Genomic DNA, 23,170 nt, shown 5'->3' on the forward strand with positions numbered 1-23,170 from the left:
AAAAAAAAATTAAACACCTATCTTCTTTGAGTTGATTTGAGTTTACTACTGGACAACCCGTCAAATAAAGTGTTACCCTTCAACCACCTGAAGGAGAATAACCTTCATGCAGCTGTCTACCGATGTCTGCCTCTGAACGGTGAACTCAAGGTTTTTGTGCATAATTTAGATTCTCAATATCAGACTCGAGGAAGGTTTGGAAGAACAGCAATACTTGGGAAAAACTCCAGGAATGTCCCTTTTGGTCGATCAGATCAGATCAGATCACCTTCAACTGCAGTGTCTCCTCCCTTTGGAAATCAAGTTTGGACCTCAAACTCAGGTTTGACCTCCGACCTTTCTAAGGCTGTCAGCGGAGGAATACCTCGACACTCAGGTTGGCTTGTGGCCTCTCTCCTGGCTCTGACCTCAGAAAGTCTCAATGGTTTCCCTCACTTGGGATTCTGAACTGAAATGTAAATTCACTATCAAATCTGAAATCTTTTTAGATAAACCAACTTCTGCTTCACCTGTAGTTGAATGAAGACACCTGCAGAAACTTTGAGAAAAAAAATACAGCAAACTAAAACAAAAATTTTAACCACATGGATCAGAATTGTGAAATTCAACTGGTTCTGACTGCTGTCTCCACACCTCCCATTGTGGTATGTGGAGGTGAGTGTGTGCGCGTGTGAGGGTGTGTGGGTGGCTAAAAATAATATAGAATTTGTTGAAACCTTGTTTACATTTTACAGATGGTTTCATACCCTAACACTGAAGGTCTCAGACACACACTGAACTATATTTAGCAGGGGAAAACACAAGGTTGCATTCAGAAAAAAAGCTTCAAAGTTATTACTGATTGTTAATTACTTATGGTTTTAAAGTAGCAAGAAAATAGTTGAAAGATTATTTTATATGTATTGGGATGCATCTAAAAGCTTAAGTCGTTTTCTGTCTCAGATTATCTTATCTCACTGTCATGACAAAGGGGTTGATAAGCCTAAAAAACTGACTTCTGACCCTTTCCAACATTTCAAGCAGCTCTGCAGGAAATGATTCTTAACAGAGTTTGCTTCTGTCCACCACAACGCAGATGATTGATAAGCAAGAAACTGATCTCAGGAGAAAAACAAAAACCAACTGATTGGGGGTGGGAACAAATGAACAACTTAAAATAAGAATAATCAGTCTGAAGTATCGGCCACCTGCTGCTCCAATTCATAAACAACAAATGGGTCATGGAAAATGAGACTTAAAATTTTCATACCACTTTCCTGTTTTTGTTTCTGGAAAAACTGTCACCCTTCTATTATTTTCAAGACAATATTCTAGCAAACACAAAATGATGCTTTTGTAGATCTGCTCATGTCATACCTAATGTTTCATGGAGAGCCATTTTGCCAATTTAAAGTAATTTTCTACATTTGAGCTATAACTTAACTAAGGACCATTGGTGGGACTGCATTTAGTTCACCTTAGAACTAACTTTGAATAAGATTTTCTGAAAGTAAAAGATAGATTAAAGATTATTTCTTTAAGCACTTTGATCTTTGCTCAAATAGAAACTGGCATAAGACAAATGAGGGTGGAGTCATTTTCAGCTGTGATTTGAAGGTGAACCACAAACCTGTTATGGCGGTTAATCGCGCTCAGACTCAACTGTGCTCTGATTCAAAGATTAAAAAGTGTTAAATTGATTACGTTGATTACACTTTGAACACCAATAGACATGCAGCTAATTTTTTACCTCAGAGGTTTATAAAAATCAACAATAGTGTTTGGATTCTGACTGAAATGGTTTGTTTTCTGGTAGGAATGAAGCTGCTGCTGACAGTCTTGACCAGGATTCTCTTGCAAAAGAGATTTTAATCTCAATGGGATTTTCCTAATAACAAAGCCTTATAATAATAAAAAGAAAGTTTTTAATATCCTTTGTATAACACACAGCCTGTGTAATATCTGCACTGCCAAATCTATCGAATGTGAATGGATATATTGGAAAGGTTGAGTGTTAGAAATAACTGGACGGAAATATTGATCATTAGCTACTAAAACACATAATACTTCAGCTCAAATAACGAGATTCCCAAAGTCGTGTTAGATGAAGACTTTGTACTTAACAGGCATTATTTTTGGTAAGGCAAAGATAAAAAATAAAAAAAAACTCAGCTAAAAAAAAGAGCATAACAAAGTCCCCTTCAAGGTCACTTTGAGCAACAGCAAAGTCTCCGAACCTAATATTCAACTACTTTATATAAGTTTTCACATTGCAGTGCAAACTTATTTTTAACCTTCACCAAGAGTGCGGTGTGTTTTTATTAAAAAACAACAAGTTTGAGGATTACATAACAACCAGCCATGCAAAACACCACTGCAGCTTTCTGTTCGACACAAACGTCATCAAGGAGGACTCTATCTGATGTTCTCGTGCCACAATGAAAATATATAATAGGGTGTGGGCAGGGGGGGTTCTCACACAGCACAAACGGTACGCTGCGTGTGTGATGGGTGTAGCCAGGCAGGAAGATGTGGTTTTGCAGAAAGCACATCATGTTGCTTGGCAGGTGCCGCCAAAACGAAAAAATGCGGCAGTTTTAAAATGTGGCGAAGACGCAACGATTGGCTCCCACACAGTAAAAAAGGAAGCGAGAGCAAAGCTGTTCATTTCAAATGTGAGAATCACGTGGGAGTCCAGGGATAGCACAAAGACACTGCCCTTTTATGTAACATGTTTTGGAGTTTTTTTACGTAACCTGCTTTTGCCGCCTCTGTCTCAGGCTTTAGCTCAAGTTGAATATTTCTACTAGAATAGATTAAAAAATACCAACAGGAGAAGAAAAACAATTCAAAGAGCTCAAAAACATTTGAACTCTGATATGCAGAGTGAGGAATCTTTTCTTTTGCTTGTTTTATATTCTCTCCAGCTAGTAACTTCTTCATCTAATTAAAACCTTGGAGTGTGAAAAAATATGAAAGTGGAGAGGTGAAGGTTTGATGCTACAAAAACAATCTTCTGAATAGACTTTGACAAGAGCCATGTTTCCCAATCCTGGTCCTCGAGGCATCCTGGCCTGCAGGGTTCAGATGTTTCCCTGCTTTAACACATCTGACTCAGATAATTGCAGTTCAATAAAAGTCTGTTAATCGGCCATCAATTGAAATCAGGTATGTGTGAAGCAAGTAAATTATAACTTGGGGAAATTGTCATGTTCCAATGGCAGATTGTTTAGTTATACTTTTGTAATTTTTCATCAATATTAAGGAATGATTCACTTAAATCAAGTTCCTATATCCTGAAAAGCTCATTTTAAGTTGGTTTTACTTTATTTCAAGTGTAATGAGATATTTGCACAAGAAACTAGACCAAAAATACTAAGAATTTGTGTTTCTGCAGTGTGAATGAATAACAAGCATTGGTTGGTTTGGTTTGCAGTTTCTTTTATGCTTTTGGCTTTTTTTTTTCAAAGTGGCTTAACTCTTGCTACAGTTGAAAGCAAAGCAGGGCAGAGAATTGTTAAAAATTAACCCTCAAAACAAAATTGTGTAACAGTTGAGTGAAAGAGCACACTGAAACACAAGGGTAGACTCCCTAAAGTAAAGGGCCGATTTGTGGAATGAACAAACATCTTCTCCTCCTCCAGAGCTGCCAGGGGCCACTTTGGCTGCGTATCTAAAACTCTTTCCATTTTCAGATGATGGATAGAACAGTGTGCAGTGGATTAAACTTCCTTACAACTTGATCCCTGAACTGTGCTATGTTTTCCTTGGTTTTCACAGACTTTCTTGCTACAGTTTTAAAATGTTTGCTTTAAGCAGTTGAACATTTCTACTATTTTTTAAAGTTTGTTTTTGTTCCCTATGATAGGAAAAGCTGGTAGGAGGGGTAACAATTCAAGGAAAAGCTCAAATACCTCTGAACTCTGAATCACTGACAGAAGAATTATGTTGTTTTTTTTTAATTATTATGTTCTGGACCAAAGATGGTTAGTACGTCCCTAAAACGTCCCTTCTCCAAATATAAATTGGTGTTCACTTAAAACAAAGCAGAGAGGCTAATGTTTTAAGATCCAGAGTGGCCTAAAATTCTTTCACGTTCCAAACTGTTTCATGTTTGCATGACTGTTTTGGTTTTATGACTAAAGCTGGGAGATTCAGCTGAACTTAATGTTTGGTTTATGATTTTAAAATGCATACTAGTAGAGGAAGTGTGATTTACAACCGTCACTTCATGACTCACAGGGCACCTGCGGGCGGTGGGATGGAAAAAGGGTGCCTCCACTGAGATATGTTTAAAAAAAAAAAAAAGATCAGTTTCCCCAACTGGGGGAAGATAAGAAAACAGTTTTACCAGATATTATTTTGGGGGTTTGGATCTCCACAAAGCCCTTTTTGGTGAGGGTGTCTCTGAAGAGCTGGCAGACACCTGACTGCAGGCGGAAGATGGCCTGGCTGGTGGTCGTCTTTGGGAGGAAACACACACATACATACACACGCATAAAACATTGAACCACAAGCAGAGCAGCGTTACCACACACGGAGTGATTCATTGGACTCATTACCCAATCGTAACAGATGTGCAAAAACAAGATTGCCAGTTTTTTTTTAGTTGTTTTTTTTTTTTATCTTGCAACTCCCGTCTGCACGAAGGTTGAAACATTTATTTGCTGGCAAGGGCGAGACCTGCATCAGAGCCCGGTGGGAGCTCCGGGAATGCAAAACCTATCATTATCAATGTAAATGCTGACAGCGAGGTAGGGAAGATTACTGTTAAAAATTAACCCCCAAACCAAAATGTGTAACAGTTGAGTAAAATAAGCAGACAGAAACATAAAAGTACACTCCCTAAAACCCTTTGACTCATCTCAGATTACCACAAAACCTCTACAGTTTACTGGCCTACAACTACAGTTATTACATATCAAAAGGAAAGAAACTGTTGCTACCAAGTCTCATCTGTACTGACGGCCTAAATTTGAATAGACATCATGACTACTTTTTGACAAAAAAGTGAAAAGTGATAGCGTGCGAGTACTGGCCAACTTGTAACTCTACAGACGACGCTTCAGGGATGTCTGACTGAAATCTGAAGCATCAGCGAGAACAATTGGTAAAAAGAAGAAGTGAAAAAGATATAAAACTTTCCTGAGAATTTTTATCAACACCTTTGCAAAGCTGCGAAGCAGAATGCCTCTGACTCATTTTTGCTGTGCGTCATACGTTTTGGCCCAACCTTTCTTTTAATCTGGGAAAAAAAATCAGCAAAAAGCCAGTCTGAGTGAGGCCACGCTTAAACCTTCGAAAGCGCTTCCTGTTTACAGCAAGTCTGCAGCGAGAAGGTGCGATGGGGGATATGTAGGTAGCAGTTGGTCCCCTAAACTGGCAGCTCCTCTGATGCTGCGGTAACTTATAAGAAGCACCTGAATATCACTATCACTTACGACTCAAGAGGCAAACTCTACGGTTTAGAAACCCAGCTGCGGTGGTGAGATACCACAGACGGGTTTCAAGGTCCAAAATTTAAATTTATGGTTAAGTGCGGTTTCAGGCCCACGTTGCAAGACGAGCATAGAATTCATCCTGTGGGAATTTTTTTGCCCTTACTATAGTAAACGATGACAAACAAACTCCAAAATGGTTAAAATACTGTTAATACTGAAATTTGATAGTAATAAAAATTTCTAAAGTTAATCCTACAACTTAGTTGTGCTTTCAAAGTATTTGGCAAATGTGAAATACCTTAGAGAAATTATAAAACCAGCTCCAGAGAAATGCAGAACACCTAACTATGCAATGACCTGCATTGCATAGTTAAACTTCTGCATTTTATATTGTGACATATTAACAGATAAAAAGTAGTGTTGCAAAATATATAGGAAGTTTATTTTCTTTGGATAAAATCTCAATATCTTAAAGAAATGCAAAGTTATTGGTGAATTACACAACTATCACATTCATGCTCACTTTGCCAGGGAGACATTTGGTAACACTTGTTGTTTAAAACAGCAGAAAAATGTTTTAAGACGGCACTGAGATGTTTCAACTTTTCAATTAAATCATGCATTTGGGGAAAAAACGATATATTTATTTTTTCCAACATTCTGGGTAGATTGCTCACTATAGAGCAGGGGTGGGCACTCCTGGTCCTCGAGGGCCGGTGTCCTGCAACTTTTAGATGCATCTCTACTTCAACACACCTGAGTCAAATAATGAGGTCATTAACAGGACTCTGGAGAACTTGACTGCACTTAGGAGGAGATTCAGCTGTTGGATTCAGGTGTGTTGGACCAGGGAGACATCTAAGAGTTGCAGGACACCGGCCCTCGAGGACCAGGAGTGCCCACCCCTGCTATAGAGGGTCAATTTTTGCAATGTACCATTAACACATTCACCAATGACATTACAAATTGTATGTTTTCTTGAAGACTCTTGTTGAAAGTTACCATGTCCTTGCAACCATTATATTTAAGCAGAAATTTACCATTATAGTTTATTTTCAAAACTTGCATGAGGTGAGAGACAGTTTTGCTCTGATAAGTTCATAAGTAGAAGTATATTTTACATTTTGCACAACATCTGGTCAACTCAGTTTCATTTACAGAATCATTCTGGAACTTTAAATTGCTTATATTTTTTCAGTTTGATACACTTCTCTTTCAACAGAGTTCCTGTATGTGAAGCTGTTTAAATTATCTCCATATGTTGCAGTTAAAGCATAAAATCAAATGAATTCAACCAACTTGTTATTTGTCACCCAATAGAGCACAGGTGTCGCACTCCAGTCCTCGAGGGCCGCTGTCCTGCAGTTTTTAGATGTGCCACAGGTACAAAACACTGGAATGAAATGGCTTAATTACCTCCTCCTTGTGTAGATCAGTTCTCCAGAGCTTTGCTAATGACCTAATTATTATATTCAGGTGTGGTGCAGCAGAGGCACATCTAAAAGTTGCAGGGCACCGGCCATTGAGGACTGGAGTTTGACACCCTTGCAAGGAACTAGAAACAAAAATATACTTTAAAAATGTTAAATCTGCAAAGCTGTTTAAAATTAACAATGGCACATCTAAAAAGTTATGATGCAACGGTCAAACAGCAATCAGCGTACATATATTACTCAAAATGTTTTGTAATGCACTATTTCAGTCAAAAAAAATGTTTTTAATTTCTGTATCTATTTGACACCAAATAACTCTGAACAGATTGCAAGTCCAAGCTTTATTGCACAAACTAAATTAACACAACTGAACTTTCTCTGCTTTTTATTGTACGAAGCACCTGATGTTAAAGTATCACATGAGAGAAGTTTCATAGAAACTCAACTATTCTTAGAGGAGCTTTATTGGTCCCTCATCAAGTGTTTATCTAGCAGAGTGGGAACCGCTTTATAGCTTCACCGGGCCCTTAAGTGTACAAGTGATGACAGACCCTCGTCTGTGAGCTTCAAGTGTTACAGAAACAGGTGTTGTTGTGAGCCTTTAGAGCGCCGTATCTCTGTGCTGTGGTGTTGCTGCCTTCCTGCCAGCCGTATCATCCATACATATCAAAACAATGCGAGACTCGGCGGCTGTGTGCCTTCTGCTGCTCATATAGATTTAGCACATCTCCCACACAACACGGCAGCATGCTAAATCACAGACGAACGTTTTTTCTTCTAAGGTGCAGCGGTTTGCTCAGTCATTTTGAAGTTATTAGGTAGTTTGCGTTCTGTTTGATCTAAAGTACCGTGCTTCAATGCTATGGCAGTTTTAGCTTAACCTGTAAAGTCTGAATGAAGACGTTTCTAAATTTAGACGACGGAATGTAAAAGATAAGCTTTGAATGGCGTTGCTTGAATTTTTTACTGAAAAAGACAGTAAGTATCAAGCATGCTTTTAGGAATGTAAACTGAGATTTTCCTTTCCTTCACCGAGAGTCACTTTTAGGATAAGATCCACCAACTGATAGTTTTGACACCTTTCTGTTGTCTCTTACCCTGAGATCAATCACCCTGTTGTCCAGTCTGGTATCCTGGTTAACAGTGGCTCTTCCTTCCTGAGGGGAAAAACATTGTAACATCACAACCAAACATTCGACTTATGAAATATTCAAAAGAGCTGATCTGCTCTGCTCCTGTTCTTTACACAGGGGTGTTTGTATTCAGTGATGTGTAAATATTTTACAGGCTTTTTAAAGCTCACAAAGGGTTAAAACATAAGGAGTGTTGCATATCTGGATATGTTAGGATGTAAAACATATAGGAACATTCTCAGCAAATTAGAAAAGTTACTTCATTCTACTAATTCAGTTAAACTCAAACATTCATTATACAGAGCATGATGTGTTTCAAATGTTCATCTGTGTTAATTTTGATGATCATGGCTTAGTTAATAAAGCTGAAAATTGACTTTTTTTCTGAAAACATAAACATTACATATTGTGCAGTAAAAGTAAAACAGAAATCTCATGTTATCACTAAACTGGAAACTACTTTTAACTTGAAAGTTATGCAGTAAGACGGTCATAACATCCTCCACAAGGAGGATACGTTGCCAGAAGTGTTTGCTAAAGAAGCTTGCTGGTCGCCGGCTTATCAAAGTAATGTTTAGTGGAAGGAAAAAGTGTGATAGAAAAAAATTGAAGCAGGTTTTTATGAGCTTTATGCCATAAGCATCCAAAGAAGAAGAATTTAATTTTGATAATATTCTAATTTGTCGAGAAACATAAATTAGCAACTGCAACAACAGAGATGTGCTAAGTAGTTTCTATTAATACATTCGAGGGAAAAAAGTAAATGAAAATCTGTCTAATTTTGTTTATATATTTGCATGCAAACATTTCTCTGTCCATTTCAACGCTATTAAAAATGTCAAGAAAGCCATTAAAAGAAAATACCTCTTTTAAGTTTCTTTAAAAATTAAGTAAAAGAAATTCAAAATCAAGTGAGAAATTAGTTAGGGCAATCCAAAAATGTATTCCTATATAAAATAGAAAATAAATATTCCTTTATTGTCGCAGTGTGTAATTTTGGCCATTTTAATTTTCCCACTGAGGTGACAACTCGGTATGCTAAAGATGATTTGGGTCGTTTAAACGTCAGACTGAGAGCTGCCAGAGGACTTAAAAAAATAAGACTGCAGCAGCTAACAAGGGCTCATAAGGATTTAATAAGGCCTAAAAGATTTAAATCATCCTTTGCATTGTACAAAAACCATGAAAAAGATGTGAATATAAAGTAAGGATTGCAGCAAATTTCTCACTTATGTTATTTTAGCTAAAGGTGCTAATACTAGCTATTAGGCGATAGAGTGACCAACTTTTTCCCCTTAGATAGAAAACAGATTTTTAATATCTTCTGTTTAAATAAGAAAGCACTAATGTGAAAATAAATTATTTTCCCTGAGATAAATAAAATGTGACATCAACCCTAACAACTCTGAATAAACTGAGCACTGACATGTCTTAATATTTTCACGACTGTAAGAATGTCCGCACCAAGCGCTATGGGAATGGAAATGGGAAACAAGGTCAGATGCAGATTCAACAACAAAAATGGTCAGCTGCTACAAGACATCTGCTGTTCAAGACAATAGGGAACCAATTCAGAAAAGGGCGAAATATAAAGAAAAACAAAAAAGTAAACATTTCATCACAGGCTAATGCTTCCAGGGTCATGTTGTGCTTCCTCAGAATGTCCTCTGGGGCGCGAGTTAACAGCCCATGTTGCTACATCCTGCCCCAGACAGCCTCATACAGTGGGGGAAAAGCGTTAGGCAGACAGTCAGAGCCGATCTGGCCTCCGTCTCTGGGGACGACAGGTGCTGCTACAAGTGTGTGACTGACATGTTGAATCCCAACAGAAAACACCTGAGATCCTGCTGCAGATGTGAAATGTAGCTGGTGGATACAAACAGGTGTGTTCACTGCAACAAGGCACGACCCGTGTACATACAAGGACAAATTTGTTGACACCCCTGTTTGAAATGTGCTAAAAAGTCTTTAAAAATTTCACCCTTCACTTCAGTTTCATGCTGCGAAATACTGTAAATGGTTTCACCAAAGACATCAAAAATGGCATTTATGATTCCCGCAACCATCCCTTCGTAATAAATAACTTCACCCTTGTTTCTTATTTTATTTTTTTAAGTTGACAAGAGTTTAAAAACAAGGAACTTCCAATTATGAAGTGATGTTTTTCTGTTACCCTCGGGTAGAAATATGCCGTGTCAGACGCCCGTTTTTCTTTAAAATGTCATACAACTTCCTCTGAAATGTGCTGGTCTAAATACGTCTAGAAACAGCTACAAGAAAACAGCTGCTTTCCTAGTCCTCAAAACAGAGCTACAGTCAGAGAAACAAATAAAGTTCAAAACAACTGCAACAGGGACCAAAAACGGCTGTCAAAGCTTCTACGACAATCAGATGCTTTCTATGTACCATCTGTCCTAAAATAACAAATAACTAAATAAAAACTGGAGTTTCAGAAACTCCAGTTAGTATACTTTAAGTAGAGTTTAAGTAGAATATAGTGTTCTGGTTGAACACTATAATTTAACTTTAATTAAATTAACATTTAATTAAAAATTAAATGAGCTTGTAGCCCAAAAAAACCCCCCTCAAGGTAGGTTAGATGTAACACAAAGAATATACACTGTTGGATACAGTGGAATATATGCAACGACGTGGGCCTGCTTCTCTTCCAAAGGACATGGGATTATTCTGAGATGTGCATGGTGACATAAACTTCAAGTCAAAACCAAAACAGTTCACAGGCATTCAATAAACATCCTTCTCCATCAGCAGAATTAAAGCCTATGGAAAACTTGTGGGATGGGCTGAAAACAGAGACCATAAGAGATAGGCTATCCTTGTATGCTTTAACCATGTGAAATCATATCACTAGAGATAAGAAGCAGCTTTTACAAATCATGTCAGAACAGCTAATATTGAGTTAAACTGGTGCTTTAGTTCTGCACAATAGCAATATGTAACTAACTTTTTAACACAACTTGAATTTTTCCCCCACATTTGTCACAATGGAATGACATCATTCCTCAAAGTTTTCTCAGATAAAAATCTGAAAGGTTTGTATTCCAACCCCTCCTATATAAAACCACTTCTTGAAGCAATTGCAGTTCTTTTGACGTACACCTCTATCAGCTTACAGTCTAAGGTTTTTTTTTTACCATTCTTGTTTGAGAAACGGCTCAAGTCACCTCACCTCCTCCCCATCTCCATCCGGCCTGACTGCGTCCTCCAGCTGCAGGGGGAGACGAGGCTCTGCCTGGCTGATGACAAAAATCTGAGAGGAAAAAAAAAAAAAAACAAGTAAAAAAAAACTAAGCTTAGCACAATAAAATGTCTAAAACAAAGCTGCAATGTTTACATAAGGGCTTAAGAAAATGGAAAGTACCTGACCTCCAGACATCTACGTTAAAGTGAAACCGAATAAGAAGTGACACCCCCCTCTGTTTATGTGAAAAACTGACTCCAGCTGACAAACGTGCGCGTTTATTGTGATCGGTTTGGTTATTGTTTCAAGTGTGGAGCCTGAACACCTTGTCTCATAGCTTTGAAATTTTATTTCTCCACATCTGCTAGCACGAGGGTTACCTGGTCAATGATCCCAATCTGCTTGAACAATGAGTTTTAACAAAGAGGTAAACATTAGGTGCACTGTTTTGCCTACTCTAAGAGCAGCTGTGTGCTTCCTGTGAGGGGAGCTGTGTACCTGCCTGAACAAAATGAACTATAAAGGCCTAAAAGTCTGGATGCTTTTATGCTGCCAGGCAGGAAAGATGTACAACTTTGTGTGTTTATTTGGATGTGAAAGGGAACAAGGTGCATGAGAAGGCCTTGCAGGTGAGCTAACCCTCTCAATGTGGAGCTCCACGTCCTGCTGTGAACAGCTCTCGATCTTCTGCTCCACTTTCCTCACCATGGCCTCCACATCCACGATGCTCTCCTTCGTGATGCTGCAGAGTGAAAGGAACAAGCTGCACTTAGAAAACAAACTTCTGCGCCTGCATCAAACCCACATCTCTGTTAAACTCTGACCTCAACCTGCAGACATGAAGGAAAGCAAGCGTGTGGGACATGGGTGAGTGATTTCTGACTTGATTGTGCCATTTTTCTTCTTTTTTTCAATCATGCTGGAAATACAACTGTTGAAGTGACATTTGCAGAAAAGTGAAGAGGTATTTCAGATGCCACGTGCACTTGTGGCTTTCATATCAAAACCACCTTCCCCTATTCCTCCCGCTGCTTTAATCAGCAGGCTGCAATGACATGTACAATTTCTCTACAAGCTCATTTAGAACAAAATACAGATGGCTCAGGTAGTTTGAGGGAAAATATTTGTTCAAATTTAGACTATTTGTAATTAATCATAATAAATAAAAAATGTTAAAATATATTTTGGGTCATTTCTGTTAATTTCAGGGGTCGCGTTAACAGAATATTTTCTGTATTTGAACAGAAAATTACTGAAAAATCTGAAGGCCTGTAGCAAAGAAAGATACACAAACAGAGAAAACTGCAGTCTTGAGATTATTGTAAACCAAAGTCCATTTGATAGATTTGCAAGGTGTAGACTGCAGCAGTAGTGAGTGCTTCAAGAATCACTAGATGCAGACACCATTGTGTTAAGTCAATCCTGAATTAGTGACATCTGATCTAAGCATCTTACCTGGGCTAAGGAGTGAAAGCAATGGATTACGGCTGAAATTTTGTGTTGCATTTGAAAATCAAGCTCCCAAACTCTAAAAGAAGAGAGGACGGGCAAGGATTTTAAGTTGCTTAAGATCCGGTGTGATGTTTCTACAGACAGCGAAGATTTGGGGAGCCTTGTGATCAGCTGGTGTTGGTCCACTTTAGACTTTAGTTACATGGAGATGCCATTAAACTAGTCTGACCTAAACTTCACCGGGTTTCTCTCAGGTAGGTGAGAGAAAGCTGAACCAAAACTCCAGTCAAGCTTGAAGCAACTTGGGCTTTCCGTTTTGCTGTACTTTTACGGCATTCAATCCAAAAGGAGTCCTAAGAAATATTCAGTGCATCTACTATACAGTATATGGACATGCTTATAAGTAAGGGTATTATAATCTTGTTTAACTGGTATTTGGTAATATAATTTTATGAGAAATACATTTTGTATTTTGTTTATCTGAGAAGCATAATAAAAAAAGAGCAAAAATAAATGTTTGAAATATGTTATCAGTGATTCATCTGTTTAATGAACCTATAATATAAGAAGTTACCTTTCCAGATAGAATAATGGAAATACATTAACCTTATGATGACATTCTAATTTATTGACAAACACCTCCATCTACTCAATACTGATCAACTCCAAATAACAACTCTACTCTATGTAAGATTAACAGCAGATCATGCAAACAACTGAAGAACAGATTTAAAAAGCAGAAGTAGAAATCAAACAAAAGGTATGGAGTTTGTCAAATTCTCAGAAGCTGAAAAGAAGAGACTGTCACTCAATTATAACACCTAACCTAAGGAAGAGGATGTTTTCAGTCTTCAGAATCATGCAGAAGTCATCTAACTTCCTGCACCAACAACTACCTGAGAAAGAACTGATCATCACTGATAAGATTATATGTTGTTTTTCTTAATCAAATTCATCTTTAACCTTCTGATAATCAAATAATTTTGAACTTAAACCACTAATTGTTTAAAAATTCAAAGTTTTAATTTTCAAATAACAAAATTCAGAGTTTAATAGTTTTAAGTGTGCATAGAATAAAACAAAAGCATCAAGGTGAGGAACTGCATCATATTTCAGGATGTAGGAAGTACACAGCTATACAACAAAATCATCTGGGTTTTGTTCTCATTGTGATCATTTTCCTGTCCTACATTAAATTTAAAGTAAATATGGAGAAAGGCCATTTTTTATTTTTACTTGATCTTTGTTGGTTTCAAAACCAACGCCTGGCCCCTAGATTCAAGCTGGTGGAAACTCAGTGTACCGTGTTAGAAAAGCGAAACACCCCCCTGCTTGCCAAACAGCGCCGGGCCAGATGGGAGACCTGCTGTAATCTGTCACTCCTCCTCATTAAAAAGCAGTAATGAGGGACTGAACGCCGGGGCACTGCTGTCCCTTCAGCCCCACGACAGCTGCCGCCATAGTCCTTCCCATCCAGGAGGAGATCAGTAAAATAAATAAATCCCCTACATTAATGACCGTCTTAAGCTCACCCCCAAAGACTCTGAGGATACACGACACGTAACTGACATCACCGCATGGAAATGAGACGGAAGAGAAGAGAGATGAACTTGAGTAAATGACCCAAGGAAAACCAAGATGGTGCGATTCTTCAACCTGACGAAAACTGACCACGACACGGGTTCAGTACTTGTGGGTCGTCTCCAATCACTTTAAGAATTTTGAGGAAAATACTTTTGATTCGACTAATCCAAGTCTGAAGCCGTGGTTTAAAACTGAGGGAAAAATCAAAGGTCACGCTCCGGCCTCGACTACAGATCAATTATCTTGGAGTCTTGTTCTGATTAACTGGAGCTTGTCTGCAGAAATGTGAGCGATGATCTTTTATATCATGGTTTTAAAAAAAGATTAAAAGTGAAGCTCGTGATTACCCGCTCTGTTGGCTTCACAAACCCTTTACATGTGGTCATGAGATACTGAGTACTACTATAATAACCACATAACTTATAAAGGCAGTTCAAATGTGATGCATCTGTAGGGAGGCTGGGCTCACCCTGAGAGCTGAGGTGTTTTCACGCCGGATAGTCTGGTACACTGTGATTGATTGAAGACTAAAGCCATCACATTTGCTATATTTTGGGCTGGTGTGGTTCTGTATCCAACAAACCAAACCCTTTGAAAAATCTGTTTCACCCCCTCACCTGTGGTGGCGCTGTACCAAGAATCACTGAAGAAAACAACATGAAAACCTCTGAAGAAGACATGAACGCAACTTCTTTCGTGACAAAATGTTAACAAAAATGGACTGGCGGTTGTAGAATTTATATTTTGTCCTTGCTTAAAGACCATGGCCCATTTCTCTTGCTAGCATTAGAGTCTTGTTATTGTTTTGGTTGCATTTACCCCAAATGCCCTCCTCTGTAGTCTACTTTCTGCTTTTGGAAAGGTCTCTAGCGTTGAACGCATTAGCGATCTCCAAGCAGTAATTTGTAGAGGACTCCTGCTTCTAATAAAGAATTAGGAGGTCTATTCTATAGAAAGAAAACTAAACTACAGTAGAGTATGGGTTGAATTGGGAAATTCACATTCAGCTCCGCTTCGCTGGCAGTAGAGTAGAGATTGCAGAGCTTCTGGAGCTCTTGATTAAACTGTGTGTGAGAAGAGGATGTCCTGGACATGGGATAAATGAAAGGCGACTTCCCACTATGATGCCACCTTTGGCCTCGGTATGATTATGAGAGGATTTCCTTTTAATCTGGGTTCCCACTCAGCTTGTCAATCATCAAACCACAGCATGTGAAACTAGATGGGGAGGGTAGAAACCCACCAGTTGTGTTCTGAGAAGCAGTAAAGTTTAGTAAAAACAAGTTGCTTTGACAACCGTGTCGTCACTTTCACTTGCTCCGTTGCTAGGTGCCAAGTTTTGCAACACAAACCGTCATGCCACAAACATTGCAGAAGTAGATTGAGGAACCGTGATACGTAAGAGTTGCAGATACACCCGAAACCTAAATAAATGCTTGGGGAAATACAGTACAATAAGCTTTGATAAGAAGAGTAATATTTTAACTTTATACTACTGACCTCTAGTAGATTTAACTTATCTTGGATATCTTTTGGTTATCAACCCTTACTATCAAGATCTTTCTGAACAGTAATATGCTGTTTGCTATCTACTTTATCTTTTCTCACAGGTGATGGGGTTTTTTCCCAGTAAAAAATGAACAGGAGGGCAAATGTTAGGCAAAGTTTTCTAAGCCCAAGATCTCTTTCCCATGAAGATCATTTTATGATTGAAGATGAAATGCTTTTACAGACAGAAGAGAGACAATTATTCAGGAGTCTGAAGACATTTTTTTCTCTCTAGTGTTTTCAGAGATGGGTTTCTGTGATTTAACACGACAACAAAGAGCAAACTAAGTTCATGGCCGTGAGAACCATCAGTTATTTTGCAGAGTCACTAATCCCACATGATGGCAAAGTGCAGCCCAAAGGTCATCTAAAGAGGAACTGCAACAAACATCAGGAGTTTGAGCCATATGCTCAAGCTGACGTCAACACTCCACTCTGAGCATCAGTAGGTTCACCATCATAATTACAGTGTGAATCACTAAATAGCAGAACAAACTGTAGAGGATCCATATAAAACATGGATGTGGTAAGCATATCTTGGATGTAAAGTATGTGTAGAAGGACTGCTAAATTAAAAAAATAAATCAATCAAGTAAATTGTCATTTATTAACTAAAAATGCTGAAATTACACATCTTCTTATTTCTTTTTGAGTTCCTGCCTAACAACAAATGTCTGTCAAATACTGGTTTTGTTTTACATATAATCCATATATCTGTACTACTAAATTCAAAGGAACACAATATTCGATTGTGGTAGCCTTGTGTCATGTAGATTTTTTTCTTTCTTTTTTTTATGGATGACATGTCTTGTAAAAGGAGATAAAAATAAAGACTATTCAAAAAATGGTTTAGATCCTAAACATAAAATCAAATGTCTGCTGGAAGACTTTTGTGTTAGCATCACAGTGAGTCCAGGCATACATGTAAATTAATTTAAAAAATGTTAAAGAAAATTTTATTTTGGCATAACTTAGCAAACATCAAACTAATACTTGTTGGATGACAAGATGTTCAGTCTTTGAAGCTCAGCAACAAAACAGTGGGGCTTGTTAGAAATTAAAAAAAAAAAAAATTTCCAAGGGGAAATTAAATGTTGATGCAGCTCATAATTTTCCTCAGAGTTGTTGTAGATGCTGACGGCTGAGAATAGATTACTAAAATAATTGCTAGTTGCAGTCTTACTTGTTTATACCACTGAAGTTATAACTCTTGCTAATTTTCTCAACCGTTAAGCCAAGCCTTTATTTCCTTTTGCTAAACTATATAGAGCAATAGTCTAGTAATATCATTGCATACATTGAGCAAATGGTGAAAATTAATGGAAGTGAAGATTATGCAGGTAATGCATCCAAAAATCTATAGGACTTTTACTTGATTTTAAGAAAGGCCCCTGTAAACAGATGCTTAAAGTTTCTTTGAAATGTTTGGTATTTCTTGATCTTTCGTTGCTTATTTTAAAAATAACCAGTGAGAGAAAAAGAGGCCAGGAAGGCCAGCTCAGATCACAGTGAAGATGTCAGAACCTGCAGAGCTTATGAGGCAACTGTCTGAAACAGTTACAAAGCTCAACATGTTCTGTAAGCAGGCTTGACTCTGCTCTATCTGAACTGTCTGGCTAACTGCCTTTACTCAGAGTATTTACTTTCTAATATTTGAATGGCTGCAAGAATGGCACAGCATACAAACCTAGGGAGGTGCTTTTGAACTGAGCTATGGTCACATCTTAAACGGTGTTTGTTATTGCAATACCTGAATTGCCAAAGCTGAGCATCAACTGCCTTTTTCATGTGGTCGATTACAGCCGTGGGTGTCACCGTTGTACTAATTTGGCAACATCCACAGAAAAGCCATTAACGTTGCAGATAATAATTAAGGTCTCACACGTGAAATTCACTAAGTACAGGGCATGAAAAAATGCTTGTTTTGAAATCAATGTGCTGCATATTTCAGCACGTGCATGATTTTTATCATGGAGCATTTTTCTATCTAATTCAAGCTCCCATTACGAGTTATTCTATAATCAAGCTCTTAAGTGAACCTCTAATGTGAGCCTCAGTCAGCGCGATTGTGTCCCTTCCTCCGTCCTCGGAAAATTGCTTTCATTCATAGACTAGCAGTAATGGGCTACAATTTAGCTGTTAAAATGACTAATGATGTTTTGCACTTAAGTGTGGCTTCCACACCGTTGTATCTGCCATCTTAACAGGAAGTGCTCCATTAAAAACTGCGTCGTATTCCACCCTGTTAAAAGCCAGCCTCAGCTGTCATGTGAAAAATGACTGATTGCCAACCCCCTCCTCCTCTCATGGTTTAGAATGTGTGAAAATGGACCAGCGAACGATTAGAGCCCAGGATTTTCCCACCATTGTCTGCACCGGCTGACAGGAAAAACAGTCTCGGTACTCACTTTGCGGCAAACTTGACCATCTGCTTGCTGGCACGATCTCCCACTGCGACCAGCGCCTGCACGTTGAACTGCTGCTGACGCAGGACCAAGAAGCATTGCTTCCCTGCAAAAGCAAAGCAACAACAATAGGTGGTGCAGGCCTAACAGACTTATCACAAAAAAGAAAAACACTTAGTTGGAAGCAGGGTTGGTTTGCTGAGTGAAATAAAAAGGAAGACTGGATCCTGCAGCTGCAGAGGGTCAAACATTTGCAAACAAAGCCTTGTGTTTGAACAGCACTTTGTGGAGAAAGTCTGATAGCTACCTTAAAGTCAAACACACACCTTGGAAGAGTGTAAACAAACAAGCTCACAAAACCTCAGGTCTGCACATAGAAGGACCACCCAGATACTTTGATGTTTGCTGGGTGAGAGAAAGAGGGGAGTGGTGGGGATAGCGCCGATGCCAAAGTCCCACCAAAAAACAAACCTCATCCCACACCGAATCAGGATGTTGGTCTGCTCACACGGACATCCCACAGCGAGCACGGAGAATTAAAACACAAGTGGATAGGAAGCAACTCTTGACCCTGGAAGTTATCTTGAAAGGAAATAGTCAAAAAATACAATAATAGGTTTGTTTATGATGTCAGTAGGTTTGTTTGTGATGACAGGTTTAGCCGAGCAGAAAAAAGGTGGGGTGTTTAATGCCGAGGAGTAACAAAGTCAAGCTTAGGCAGTTCATTGTATTCAAACTCAAAAGCTCCAAGGCTGTCAGTTGCTGCAACTGAGTTATCTGATCTTCCTGTTGGCAGTGATAAGCCAGTCTGAGAATTTTATTAGAAAACACCCTCAGACTGTCAAACTGCTTGACCAGGAGAGGGTGGGAAAAGGGAAAATTGTAGGCAAATAATGGGACAAGTCCAATTCAACATAAATTCTGTTTGGTTTGAGATCTTAGAAGTTTTTGCTTGTTTTTAACAGTTTCTTTTAAAAAGTATTCATACCCCTTCAATCATTACATATTATAATATTAATCCACCAATAGTGACGTTTAATAACGCAATTTTCAAAAGTTAGGTGTGCTTCTGTATTAAGACTCTTCATTCTGATACCTGTAAATATAATCAAGCACAATGAATTGCCTTCAGAAGTCACCTTATTAGTAAACAGTCCATCTTTCTGTAATTTAATCATCCTAAAATGGAAAGGGCAAGGCAAAGCTGAAAACCTACTTGGCTGTCCACCTAACCAAGTTTAGGGAAGGAAAGCATTAATCAGAGAAGCAGCCAAAAGGTTCATGCCAACTCTATAGAGAAGCTGCAGAGATGCAGAGATCAGGTGGGAAAAATCAGTCAAACTATTGTTCTTGAACTGCACCTTAATTTGACCTCTGCCCACACAAAAGTCATTGTTGAAGGAATGCAGGGTTTCCCCCAGTGTATTATAAGCCTGGCAGCCCGCCATGGTTTACACTGGTTTTATATTATTATATAATTTTTTTAGTATTATTTTTCCGGTTACATGATGCATCAAACCGTATCAAATGCTTTGTCCACTTAGTCTGCCAGAGTCAATACGCATGACTGCGTGGATATCTGAGAAACTCGTCCCATAAACTTGAGCAACCAAAACAGTTTCTGTGACACTTATTAAAAACTCAACCAACACGAAATGGAAGAGCTACTAAAGCCCCATTAGCAGCATTGAATTAAATCTCCCATTGTGCAGCTTTTTTAAGTCATCATGCAGGTTTGGTCCAAGACTTTATGAGGCCTTGAGCAGAATTTGACTTAGGATCACCTTTTGATGCTAAAAACAGCTTCTGTGTTAAATTTAGTGAATTCTGGGAGAGGAGGAGTAGTTTAATTGGCCATCCTAAAAAGCAATAAGTTATAATTGCAGTTTACTAATTTGTATTTGTGAACAAATAGAGCTCAAATTCAAAGATTAAACTCATAGCATCAGATTGTTGCTATGGTAACAAAACAAACTAACTATGAATATTGTTCTTTTAATACCAAAACACTGTGCACCCCCTTGGTGCCCCAACAACTGGGGGGAAACTCTGGGAATGCAATAAGTACCGGTAGTAACATTTTCAGGTTGCCACCACTCATGTAGGTGAATACAGCAAACATGTGGGAGGTGTTTGGGTCAAATCAGACTTTTTGGTGTTGAAATGACCATCAGTGGAGACAAAAAAAGCTCTGTTAGAGGAAACATGTTAAAAAATGTATTGTAGGCTGCAGAAGAGTTGAGGCTCACTAAACTAAAAATACAGCCAGACTGTATCAAACTGTATTCATATGTTGAAATTGTCCAAAATTTGAGAACTGATGTTCATAGATACATTCCATTCAGTCTGGCAAGTGTCGAGGTAATTTGCCCAAAATTAGCAGATATTTCCATTAAAAGGACGAGCGAAGCTGTCAGAGACATATCCCAAAGAGGACTTGCAGCTGTAAATTCAGCACAAACTGGTTCTACAAAATGTTGAGTCCAGAGAAAAACACACTTTAGATTTTTAATTGCAAAACACTTATTTTTCCTGTATTTCACAACCTTGTATTTCTTTCTCTTCATTTATGCATCAATTAAAAGTTCAAACAGTTTTAATACTTTTTGCATTATGTAGATAGCAGTGGGTGGTAAAAGTTAGTATTAAAGCTAAGGGGAGTGATGTCAGTTGTTGAGGTCATAAGAAATCCAAGAAGTCCACATCACTGTCGGCTGCCTCTGCTGTTTGATGTTGAACTAAAAGGAGAGCTGTGGAGGAAAATGGCTCAGGGGCAGATGATTTAGTCTGCAGAGTATAGGACACCAAGGATAAGCACAGGGGGGGCATCTCAGCCTGGCTCTTTGTATGCTCTGATATAAAAGGTGAACAAAGTGCCCAGAGGCAAAGGAGTGATCTCACCTTTGGCTCGGCTGGTGTGGACCCGGGCACGCAACCAGATCAGCTGGTCAACTTTCTGTGGAGTAAGGTCTTCGACTCGGACCAATGCCCTGTCTGGATCAAATAGACATACAAATTTTTCATTAGTTCAAAGAACTCCCCAACTTTTGAGCAAAAAAATAATAATCTCCCTCGACTATCCTTCATACTCCCGAAGGTAGAACAAAATGTGAAGAAGCAAGCGTGTGCTTGTGGTGAAACAGGCAGTAAAACTGCTCAAATTACAGGCATGCCTAATAAATAAGACACAGTAGAAGAGCTGCTGAAAGCTGTCTAAAATTTGGCTATTCTCCCTGGGCTTTATGACAAATTGAGTCTAGTTTCACTTGTATCACTCTAAGGCATGCTTACTGCTGATAATCATGCAGAGACACTAAAGAAAGAGCTGCCCCTTTGGCTGAGAACTTTCCGTCAACTCTCCCGCTCCCCAACCCCTCCCGCTTCGTCCCTATGGCTGAACTTAGCATGCAGGTGAGGGAGGGAGGCCTCACTTTGTCTGTTGCCACTGATGCTGAAAGAATATGCAGACAGATGGACGGCAGCAACAGGTCTGTCTGCTGCTTTCCCCATCTAGGGAGTTCTCAAACACAGGCAGTTTGATGAATTATCTCTGGTATCGATGAAATTGCTACTAGAGGTGTTGTTTTGTGATGTTTATCATAAGCCTGTTTAATCAGTTTGCTTGACTGGAATACTTCTAGCTCTACTACCATGCTGAAGGAGTTCATGCAGAAAAACAGGTTGAAACACTCTTACTGCATGTACAAACAGCTGCACAACCTGTATTTCTCAACAAGTGTAGATGAAACGTGTGGAACAATAACTGGTAATTTCCTCATGTCTTAGTAATGAGTGTGTAAACTTTGTAATGTCACCTTGGTAACAAACAGCAATGGAAATTAGCACTTAGAGATTTAAAGTGGTACAGTGCATCTCTCCTATTGTGGTTAATACATCTTGTACATTGTCCCCGTTTTAAATAAATAAATCATACAACCTTTAAATGCAAATACATACATACGCTTAAATATTTTCACATTTTGTTGAATGTATTTTATCCAGATTTTGTGATAAACCAAAATAAAGGGGTTTATTATACAGTAGAAGCAAAAAAACTATATCGTTTTCAACTTATTTATTCTTTTGTTGGACCAGAGACGGTTCTAGACTAAGTTTAGGTAGGGCAGATGTAGAGTCAGTGAACTTTGATCCAGAACCGCACAGCTATCTGGGGGATCTAGGCAGAGGAGAAAGGTTTTAGCCTCTGAACCTCTCATGTCGAGGGAAGCAAGGTTTGTGGCATCAACTAACTCACTCTTTGGTTACCTAGCAACAACCTGCTTGGTAACATGTAGTTTCAAGTTGCCCCAAACTTTGGTTACCTAGCAACAACCTGTTGAGTAACTAGCGCAGTAGCAGTTTCAGGTTCTGCCACTTTGCCTCATAATTGGGGTGAAAACAGAGGATAAATCAGAACAGGTCATGCTACCAGTTTGACAGTATTTCAAATATATAAACAAAAAAACTAATCAATAATTATCAAAATTGAGAATTATTATGAAATGCCTGTATCATGATGGATTTTCCAGCCATATCGTCCAGCCCTACATTGTCTTCAGGTACTTGTTCAAATACCGTCTGATTCTTGAATTGTTCAGAGAAGGGCTCAGTGTATTGGGATCTGATGAACAGTTCTCCTTTGTTAAAAAAGTATTTCAATTTCAGGTTGACAAACTGTTCATATTTGTATTTGCAATAAAATGTTAAAGACATTGTATATTTCTCTTCCATTGCACAAACATGCACTTCGTGTTTGTCAATTACATAAAATTCCAATTAAATAAATTGAAGTTTCTGGTGAATGTGAAAAGGTTACAGGAACATGCATACTTTGTAGAGACATTGGATTTCTGTTGAAATTAAAAGTGGACCTTTTCTACCTTACCAAAGACTGTGAAATCATCTGTTAGACATCAGACTAAAAAAGCAAAATAACATACAGATTTGAATGACGATGAGAAACACAGTATTTAGAGATATGCATAAAAGTACT

The 23,170-nt window shown here is 38.5% G+C and overlaps 1 protein-coding gene across 1 annotated transcript in view; it reads right to left on the reverse strand.

The window, feature by feature from the left end:
* dars (aspartyl-tRNA synthetase) overlaps window positions 1-23,170 on the reverse strand; it is a 41,249-nt gene that overhangs the window by 8,588 nt on the left and 9,491 nt on the right. Inside the window, exons 5-10 of the mRNA XM_005807676.3 lie at window positions 21,079-21,171; window positions 18,181-18,283; window positions 11,828-11,930; window positions 11,177-11,257; window positions 7,951-8,010; window positions 4,331-4,442 (exon numbers count right to left, since the gene is read on the reverse strand). Of these exons, the coding sequence (XP_005807733.1) occupies window positions 4,331-4,442; window positions 7,951-8,010; window positions 11,177-11,257; window positions 11,828-11,930; window positions 18,181-18,283; window positions 21,079-21,171 (552 nt within the window). The remainder of the gene's footprint in view (window positions 1-4,330; window positions 4,443-7,950; window positions 8,011-11,176; window positions 11,258-11,827; window positions 11,931-18,180; window positions 18,284-21,078; window positions 21,172-23,170) is intronic.

The sequence above is a fragment of the Xiphophorus maculatus genome, chromosome 7 (genome assembly GCF_002775205.1).
Source record: "Xiphophorus maculatus strain JP 163 A chromosome 7, X_maculatus-5.0-male, whole genome shotgun sequence".
Lineage (NCBI taxonomy): Eukaryota > Metazoa > Chordata > Actinopteri > Cyprinodontiformes > Poeciliidae > Xiphophorus > Xiphophorus maculatus.